Raw genomic sequence first — 9601 nt, 5'->3', positions numbered from 1 at the left:
CAAAAATATTGATAATATTTATAAATAATAGCAAAATATCACTGTTTATCGAAATTTTGCTATATTTGTAAATATTTTAGTTCATTTTTCTATATTTAAAAACAACCCTATTGAAAATTTGAAATTTAGAAATCAAAATAATATATAAATCTAAATATTTGAAAATTAAAAATTAAATTTACTATATTTGTATATATTTTTGTTCATTTTTCTATATTTAAAAACAATCCTGTTAAAAATTTGAATTTTAAAATATTTAAAAATTCAAAATTAAATTGAATTAACATATATATACATATAAGAGAAAGAAATATAAAAAGAAATATAGAGAAAAATGAAATATAATAAAGAAAGAAGAAAATAAATATAAATAAGAGATATAACTATAAAAAATATATATAAAAAAAGAAAGAAAAAAGAAAATAAAAGATATAAATAGTTCTAAAAAATATAAAAATATATATAGAGAGAAAAAAGAAATTTAGAAGAAGAACCTGCCTTCAAAACATATTTTAAACATTAAAAATAAAACTATTTTAATCAAATACTTTCAAGTTTGTTAATTCTGGTTCATCCACTTTTAAATTCAATCTTAGCTCATAATCTTTCAGCAAACAATTTTAAATATAGTCTCTATTATTAGTTTATTATAAAATAAAATTTGTTATTCATAGTGATTTGTCTAAAATGTTCCAACATAATATTCACACAAAAATTATTATTATTGTTTAGCAAATTTTGAAAAAAAAATCAGGGCAAGATGCAAAATCTTCTAAAATATTAAGGTAGTTGTAATTATATTATGAAATTTTCAATTATTAACAATGAACTTTAAGAATGTGTTTGGGACACATTTTCAAGTGTTTAATTTAAAAAAATAAGGGTGTGTTTTGGAATACATTTTAATTTAAAAAAGAAATCATTTTGAAATAAACTAAAATATTTGATAACCACTCAAAATAGCATTTTGATGTGTATTTTCAACCATTTTTGTCAAAAATATTTAAATAAAAATAAGATTTTGAAAAATGTTTTTTATCAGGTTAATCCAAACGAACTCCAAGTCATTTTTTAAGAACTTGAAGTATTGATAACGACTTAAAATAGCAAATATGTCTTAATTAGTTTTTATCAAAAGTATTCAAATAAAAATGATTCTTTTAAAAAAATATCTTTTTCTCAAATCGTCCTAAAACTTATATTGTACTCAAATTGGATTCTTAAAAACTTTAAAAATATAGAAATTAAAATAAAAAAATTAAGATGAAATCAAAATAATATTTTAATCTATTTTACAATTTTGGAAAGCTCGAGAAAGCACGATCATACAGGAACAAAAAGTAAGTCAACTTTTAAATGATTGATAATTTGAAAAAGGGTATTAATAATTTATTTGCTGTCTTTGGTTAAAAATTAAAAAGGCCGTAATTGTGGAACGTGAAACTTAAAGAATGTTCTAAATTCGAGGCGGCTTAATTTTTTTAAAATTTTGATACAACTTTCTCTTATTTTATTCCTTTCCAAATATAAATATATTTTTATGAAACATTTCCATCACTGTTCAAGATGTAGATGAATCGGGGGCGAAATCAATCAGGAGAATTTATGCAATTTTAAATAAAATTTCCGCTGTTTCCCACCAACCAATTCAGCTTGTCTTCTTCTTTTCCTTCCTTTTTCATTTTTCTTCTGTTCAATAATCTCTTAAACAACTAGAGACTAATGGGGTCTATAAATTTGGTGGCACTGGTTTGATTTTTGAAATGTATAAAGCCTTCACGTTGAAAAAATTCCCTCTCCAACTTCCGAATTCAACCGATTTCATCAGATTTCGTTACCCATTTTCGCCAAATCTTCATTTTCAACTTCATCGTCTTCCATTTACCTTTCCTCTGTGTGTTTCCAGGCTAAATTTTGGGGGTAATTTTAGAAGGTTTTCCAGTTTCAATTCGAAGATGACGATCACGACCTTGCCCAGCATCAAAGATGGGCGCCTCATCGTCGGCGATAAGGTGGTTCTGACAGCCGTACCGGCGAATGTTGGTGTCTCTCCGGTGACCCACCGGTCAGCTTTCATCGGCGCCACTTCTTCTACTTCAAGCTCTCGTCATTTGTTTTCCGTCGGTGTTCTTGAGTGAGTATTTTTCTCTCCCTCTTTCTGTTTGCGATTTAAGTCTATGGTAGTCAAATCCCCTTTTCCCGCATCCTCTTGCTTTTGATGTTTTGATATGATATCTGAAAAACAGAGATTTTTCTACGGATGATCCAATCCCAACGGCGTTAACATTGAATGACTCAATCCAACTAATGAAAACTAGCATTCTGCTAACATCATAGAACACTTCACCGTCGCTTGAAAATGGTCGGAGCCCTAAAGTGATTTTTATTTTAAACCGTCGGTTTGTCAACAGTTGATTTTAAAAAATCTGGATTCAAATGAATATCACATCAGGCCTCCTAACACGATAGTGCAATGCAATGTCAGTATAATGTTAATTTTCATTCATTTTTAGGATTGGATCATTTCACATTAATACATCTAGAGATGAGTCATCCGTTCAAAAACCTCTAAAAACGAATAGAGAAGCAGAACTATGCATTTACCGGCATTGACTAGACGTTAATTTTTCCTTTTGGGGTTTTGGGGGTGGGTTTTTTCAATGCAGAAGGCACGAATTTTTATGCCTATATAGATTCAAAATGTGGTGGATGATACCAAGACTTGGGAAATCAGGCAGTGAAGTTCCGGTGGAAACCCAAATGCTTCTTTTAAAAGTGGCAGAAGAATCTGCTTTGAATGATGAAAGTTCAGCTGATTCAGATACTGAGAGATCACTTTACATCCTTTTTTTGCCAGTCTTGGATGGAGTATTCCGTGCAACTTTGCAAGGAACCTCAGAAAATGAGCTTCAATTATGCATTGAAAGTGGTCAGTTCTGTTTGCTTTTTTTAGTTCAAGCTTCAGGTGTTCCTTTTGTATATGTTTGAATTGGATCTGATGTTGGTGTTTTCATTTAGGGGATGTTAATGTTCAAACTTCAAAAGCAATGGAAGCTTTATTTATAAACTCAGGAGATAATCCTTTTGAGGTCATTACAGATTCTATGAAGTAAGGCTCTCTCTTTTTCTTGTGATTTCTAAAACAAGTTAATAGCATGGCCAAAATTCTCTAATTTCACCGTGCATTCTGGTGTAGGGTATTGGAAAAGGTCAAAAGAACTTTTAGTCGTATCGACAACAAGAAGGTGATCAAAGTCTAAAAGTATTCTTCTTAGCTGTATTGTTATTGCAGGAATTAATGCTAAAACCTCGAATCGTATCCTGTTTTTCTTTTGATAGATGCCTTCACATCTAGACTGTTTTGGTTGGTGCACTTGGGATGCATTTTACACTGATGTTAATCCACAGGGAATCAAGGAAGGTCTCCAAAGGTAAAATAAAAGATGTGAAACTTTGTACATATCCTGACGACTATCCCTTCTACATGATCCATTTAAGAGATGAACTTTTCGAATTATGTTTTCGGCTTTGTGTATCTTTTTAGTTTCTCGGCTGGAGGTCTTTCACCGAAATTTCTGATTATTGATGATGGATGGCAAGAGACTGTAAATGAATACCGCAAGGAAGGTGAACCGGATATTGAAGGGATACAGTAAGCATACGCCTTTCTGCTGAAACTTAACAACCTCTTGTCAAGTAAAATTTTTGGTCTCAGCCACTCTCTTAATACGAATCTCTCTTAATACGAATTTTACTTCTTGAACTTGAACTGTAGGTTTGCTACAAGACTAGTGGACATCAAAGAGAACAAGAAATTCAGGGGTTCTGGTTCAGATGATTCTCTAAAGAAGCTTGTTCATAGCATCAAAGAACAATATGGGCTTAAGTGAGCTTACTTACAATCATGATAACTCTCTTCATTCGTTTATGGTAAAATGAATGTTTCCAAAATATTCTTGAGGATGGTATTATTGATATCTGCACTATTTGCTTTATAACATTGTAGATATGTCTATGTATGGCATGCTTTAGCTGGTTACTGGGGAGGAGTGCTCCCATCTTCTGAATCAATGAAGAAGTACAACCCTAAGATTGAATATCCCATCCAATCACCGGGCAACGTTAGCAATCTCAGAGATATCGTCGTCGATGTCTTGGAGAAATATGGACTTGGGGTGATCAACCCTGAGAAAATTTATGAGTTCTACAATGATCTCCATGGTTATCTTGCAAGCAGTGGTGTTGATGGCGTCAAGGTGGATGTCCAAAACATAATGGAGACCTTAGGTACAGGGTATGGTGGACGTGTGTCAATCACTAGACAGTATCAAGAAGCGTTAGAACAATCAGTTGTAAGAAACTTCAAAGAAACTAATCTGATTTGTTGTATGAGTCACAACTCAGACTCAATATACAGGTTTGTCAATTTGTTTATTCCTAGACGCTTCGAACAAGCTTGCAAGTTTTTCGACATACATTTTCTGATTTGTTAATTTCTGTTATCAGTTCAAAGAAGAGTGCAGTTGCTAGAGTATCAGAGGACTTCATGCCCAGAGAGCCAACATTTCAGACTTTACATGTTGCTGCTGTGGCTTTTAATAGTCTTCTATTGGGGGAGATTGTTGTGCCAGATTGGGACATGTTTCAAGTAAGTTGTCCAATCCTACCCTGTTTTTTTTAGTAAAAAACTGCAGCATGTTTTACTTCCAAAGTCACATTTGCTTATCTTTAATATTCATTGGAAAGCAACACTTCTAACTGGAAGATAGGAATGGAAAATTTTTGGTACTGTTTGATAAACATCTAGTTTTTGGTTTTTTTTTGTTTTTGAAAATTAAGCCTATAACACTTATTCCACCTCTATATTTCTTGTTTTGTTATCTGCCTTTTATCAATGTTTTAAAAAACCAAACCAGTTTTTGAAAACCAAAAAAATAGTTTTAAAATTAGTTTTTGTTTTTTAAATTTAGCTAAGAACTAAACTCTTTTACTTGATAAAGATGAAAATCATTTTAGGAAACTAGGAGGAACTAGACTTAATTTTCAAAAACTAAATACCAAAAACAAAATGGTTGCCAAACAAGGCCTTAGTGAAACAAGGAAAGTATAAAGCTCCTGTGCAATCATCCACAATATGTCTTAACACTATGATATCTAAAATGTTGCATTTTTCAATTTATAGAGCAAACATGAAACAGCCGAATTCCATGGTGCAGCAAGAGCGTTGGGTGGTTGCGCTGTGTATGTAAGGTAGTACACTTGTTTATGACAAATTTCTAATCTGTATTAGCCAATCTCTTCAAAAGTGTTTCTTACCGAAACTAACATCATAACAGTGACAAGCCCGGGAATCACGATTTCAAAATACTAAGGAAGCTAGTGTTGCCTGATGGATCAGTCCTAAGGGCAAGACATGCAGGTCGGCCTACTCGAGACTGCTTATTTCGGGACACAGTGATGGATGGAAAAAGGTATGGAAAAAATGTCTGTAATCGATCTCATTAGAACCAGTGCACAGAATTTCCAACCCAAGCATGATTCATGTCAAATATATTACCTTTTCGCATTGGCTTCCTGCAGTGTGCTGAAAATATGGAACTTGAATAAGTTTACTGGGATCGTTGGCGTCTTTAATTGCCAAGGAGCAGGACATTGGCCATTGATGAAAGTAGCTCAGAATGAACATACCTCAACTTGTACAAAATTAACTATCACAGGTAGTGTCTGTCCAGATGATGTAGAATTTCTTGAAGATGTTGCAGGTGAAAACTGGGATGGAGATTGTGCAGTTTATGCCTTCAACTCAGGTTTGATTTCCACTTCATTTGAATATTTTTTCCCCATTTCTCTCTGATAAACCAGGCATTTAAGCTGAAAAAAGTTCCAACTTATGTTTGTAGGATCTCTTTCTAAATTGAAACGAAAAGAAAGTCTTGAAGTTGGATTGAGAACTTTAGAGTGTGAGATATATACTATTACTCCAATCAGGGTCAGTAAAGCTCATACATATTAGATTTCAGTAAGTTATGAATATCATCACTTCAAGACTAATTCTTGATTTATTTTATGTGATCAGGTTTTCAGTAACGATGTTCACTTCGCACCGATAGGATTGCTCGACATGTATAATTCAGGAGGAGCCATTGAAACTTTAAGTCATAGTATGGAGGATCTTTCACAATGCACCATCAGAATGACAGGACGATTCTGTGGCCGATTTGGAGCCTACTTGAGCACGAAACCAAGCCGATGTGTAGTTGACATGAAAGAAGAGGAGTTTATCTATGAATCTGGAAGTGGACTATTAACAGTCAAACTTGAAAATGGTTCCATTTCAAGAGAGATAGAGTTCGTATATTGATATGACAGACCATGTAGAGTGATTGTGAGGATGTTCTGCTTGCGGCATGATGGAAATATGAATCTCAGTCATTACTTTTGGCTCAATTTTATAAAAGAATCACACTATTTCATTGAAAAAGTTATTTTTGACATCATTCCAAAATAATACAGACAGTCATATTTTGACTAGAAATCCTTTTAACTTCGCAGTCATAGGTTTACATCTCGCATTAATATCATATTACAAAATTGCTCAACTATTTTAACCACTGATTACACATTAAAATATCAATCCAAAGGATAAGGCATCAATTAGTAAGTTTCATAGTTTAATCTCCTACCCTCACGATTAGATTAAAACAAGATCTATTGAGCTTTCAAAATTTCTATCAATTTTTTTTTTCTTTTGGAAGTTTAATAGTTTGAAAATGTATTATTATTCTTAATAAAGTTGAAGTGTGAGTGATCAAATTATGAACTTCGAGATGATGATAAATGTTATATCAAACTGACTTTTTCAAATTATTTAATACTTGCACATTTTTCACTTGAATCCCCATAAAATTTAGTTAAAATTTCAATTTATATCTCAGGTTTTATCAATTTAAACCCTAAATTAATAATTATATCAATTTAAACTCTAACTTTTTATAAGTATATCGATTTACGCTCTAAAATTTTGTAAGCATATCGGTTTACGCCATCCATTACGTTTCGTTTGGAAAACAATGTGAAACTTATAATTGTATCAATTAAGCCTCTGAACTTTCATAAACGAATCAATTTAGACTCTTAAATAAAATTTTCTTTTAAAACCGGATATACATTTACTCTAATCGTTTACATGTCTTACTAACTTTAATGCATGACTGACTTTCGAAGGTAAATTGATATTTGGCCGAGAATTTCACAGTAATGGGATTGTTCGTCCTGCCCGGATTACAATCCTAATTGGAATGTTGAGAGAGCACTAGGGACTAGGCAACTGAGCCTGTGGTGTGGCCCAAAGAAAAATTTGGGCCCAAACTCATGTAAATGGGCCTTGTGCAAAGCCCAAAAATTTCAGCCTTCTTTATGCTTTCAAGTCGAGTCGCTGCGATATTTTGTTTGGCGATAAGGAGGAGACAGGCCATCTCTTTCTTCACTGCCCCTTATCCTCACCTCTTGGGTGTTAAGGCCTTTCCTCTAAAACCCTTCTTCCTCCTCCTCCTCCTCCTCCTCCTCCTCCTCTTCTTGAATCTCTTCCTTTCATCTCCTTGAGATTCAGTAATGGCTTCTACTTCAGCAACTTCCATTTTGAAGCCTTTATCCAAGCCAGATTCCTGCTTTCTCTCTTTGCCTTCTCTATTCACCGGCAGACCCCCACACACTTTCCTCTCTTTCCCTTCAAAATTCATCCCCTTCAATCTTTCCTCTTCTCATACTTCACTCTTTTCCTCTTCAAAGAAGAAAACCCATCTTCCCTCTGTAGCTCAGACTTCCGACTGGGCTCAAGAAGACGACACCATCACCATTGACCCAAAACTCGGCGACGACGAAGCAGCCGAAGAAGGTCCTCATTGGGAAAATCAAGAGCTCAGTGAAACTGAGTCTCGTATTTCTGATTGGGAAGGTGAAGCTGAAGGTGAAGATGATGGAGGAAGTGAGGCCGAAGGAGATGAGGAAGAAGGCCCTTATGAAGAGCCAAATGAAGATGCTAAATTGTTTGTTGGGAATTTGCCTTATGATGTTGATAGTCAAAAGTTAGCAATGCTTTTTGAGAAGGCTGGGACTGTGGAAATTGCTGAGGTGAGCTTTAAAACTTAGCTAAATTTACAATGTTGTGTCTTCTTTTTTGGTTATGGATTTGGTTTAAGGTTTTAATCTGCTTGTGGTTGTGAGGAGTGTAGGTTATTTACAACAGAGAAACAGATCAGAGTCGTGGTTTTGGCTTCGTGACAATGAGTACTGTTGAAGAAGCTGAAAAAGCTGTGGATACATTCAACCGTTATGTAAGCTTTTGATGTTCAACCTTAATTAACTTTTTTCGTAGACATGATTCAGCCATATTTGATTATCATGAATGAAACCTTATCCTCATTCTTACTTTTCAGTGGAAGCATTTACCACCATACTTATCTCTGCATTTAACCATTTTATTTTATTCTGAAGAGTTTAAATAATCTGTTTTTCATGAATCTGAGGGCTTATTAGTCTAGGAGTTAGCCATTAAGAGTTAAGACCAACTTCTGACTGGTGAGTTTGTGGAATTGAATTGTAACATCTTCTGTAATAATTTGCTTGTTTGAATGTTTGAGGATGAGATTAACTGCTTGTTTGAATGTTTGAGGATGAGATTGATTTTGTTAGCAGGATAAGCTAAGGTTCCCCTAGAGGCCATGTTCTTGTGTGGGCTGTTACTAGAGTATCTCAAACATATGTAATTGTTTGTTTTCATTTATTGAGATGCCTCTTGACTTTTGCCTGGTACTTAGTTAAATTTTTTATAGCATCTTTTTCATTGTCAGTTCATTTCTGGGAATAAAATGTATTTTCTGGGTTTATAGGAGTTATCAGGGAGGCTGTTGACTGTTAATAAGGCTGCCCCGAGAGGTTCAAGGCCAGAACGACAACCTCGAACATTTCAACCCGCTTTCAGAATCTATGTGGGCAATCTTCCATGGGATGTGGACAATGCACGCCTGGAGCAGGTCTTTAGTGAACATGGTAAAGTAGTAGAGGCCCGGGTTCTTTACGACCGGGACAGTGGCCGTTCTCGTGGCTTTGGCTTTGTGACCATGGCTGATGAAACTGGAATGAATGATGCCATTGCTGCTCTGGATGGACAGGTATGTTCGAGTTAACCCTCATTGTAGAATCTGAATTGGATAACACTTTTAGGAACAGCACAACACAAATGATGAAGTTTTTTTTTAGATGGAAACGGTGATTGAATCTTGTCAACTGCTAACAAAACATGCTGAAATTTGAAATGTGCAGAGTCTAGAAGGAAGGGCGATCAGAGTAAACGTTGCAGAGGAAAGACCAAGGCGCAACTTCTGAACTGAACCAAGATGAATTCAAGGCCCTTTTTTTCCTCTTGTTCTATGTTACTTTCATTTTTCCTTTTTGTTTCCCAGAAAATGTAGGTGAGTTTTGTAGTGCAATTGTTTAGCCACCTTATTACAGTGTAATTTGATGTCTTTTATGCTTCTAAAATTTCAAGTCTGTTATTAATTTGGATGATGTGTGAGTTACAAGTTCCGCAAGTACTATACCC

The 9601-nt window shown here is 34.3% G+C and overlaps 2 protein-coding genes across 2 annotated transcripts; both read left to right on the top strand.

The window, feature by feature from the left end:
- The first annotated feature begins 1556 nt into the window (after positions 1 to 1556).
- Positions 1557 to 6447, top strand: LOC120070608 (probable galactinol--sucrose galactosyltransferase 2). Its single transcript, XM_039022422.1, has 14 exons — positions 1557 to 2134; positions 2667 to 2929; positions 3019 to 3109; positions 3197 to 3245; positions 3340 to 3431; positions 3545 to 3652; positions 3776 to 3886; positions 4007 to 4417; positions 4507 to 4648; positions 5183 to 5250; positions 5337 to 5471; positions 5581 to 5807; positions 5901 to 5989; positions 6077 to 6447. Exons 1-14 carry the CDS (start codon positions 1764 to 1766, stop codon positions 6359 to 6361), a joined length of 2442 nt encoding a protein of 813 aa, XP_038878350.1. The 5' UTR covers positions 1557 to 1763; the 3' UTR covers positions 6362 to 6447.
- A 1000-nt stretch (positions 6448 to 7447) lies between these two features.
- On the top strand, positions 7448 to 9590 carry LOC120071061 (28 kDa ribonucleoprotein, chloroplastic-like). The gene is made up of 4 exons (XM_039023069.1): positions 7448 to 8130; positions 8232 to 8333; positions 8889 to 9170; positions 9322 to 9590. The coding sequence occupies exons 1-4, from the start codon at positions 7612 to 7614 to the stop codon at positions 9382 to 9384; spliced, it is 966 nt and encodes a 321-aa protein (XP_038878997.1). The 5' UTR covers positions 7448 to 7611; the 3' UTR covers positions 9385 to 9590.
- The last annotated feature ends 11 nt before the right edge of the window (positions 9591 to 9601 follow it).

Source organism: Benincasa hispida, chromosome 2 (assembly GCF_009727055.1).
Source record: "Benincasa hispida cultivar B227 chromosome 2, ASM972705v1, whole genome shotgun sequence".
Taxonomy (NCBI): domain Eukaryota; kingdom Viridiplantae; phylum Streptophyta; class Magnoliopsida; order Cucurbitales; family Cucurbitaceae; genus Benincasa; species Benincasa hispida.
This window is presented reverse-complemented; position numbering and strand designations above follow the sequence as displayed.

Coding starts and splice junctions, on each gene's coding strand:
- LOC120070608 (XM_039022422.1), top strand. CDS start 1,764: ATGTATAAAGCCTTCACGTTGAAAAAATTCCCTCTCCAACTTCCGAAT. Junction 2,135..2,666: donor TTTTCCGTCGGTGTTCTTGA/GTGAGTATTTTT, acceptor TTTTCAATGCAG/AAGGCACGAATTTTTATGCC. Junction 3,246..3,339: donor GTCGTATCGACAACAAGAAG/GTGATCAAAGTC, acceptor TTCTTTTGATAG/ATGCCTTCACATCTAGACTG.
- LOC120071061 (XM_039023069.1), top strand. CDS start 7,612: ATGGCTTCTACTTCAGCAACTTCCATTTTGAAGCCTTTATCCAAGCCA. Junction 8,131..8,231: donor GGACTGTGGAAATTGCTGAG/GTGAGCTTTAAA, acceptor TGAGGAGTGTAG/GTTATTTACAACAGAGAAAC. Junction 8,334..8,888: donor TGGATACATTCAACCGTTAT/GTAAGCTTTTGA, acceptor CTGGGTTTATAG/GAGTTATCAGGGAGGCTGTT.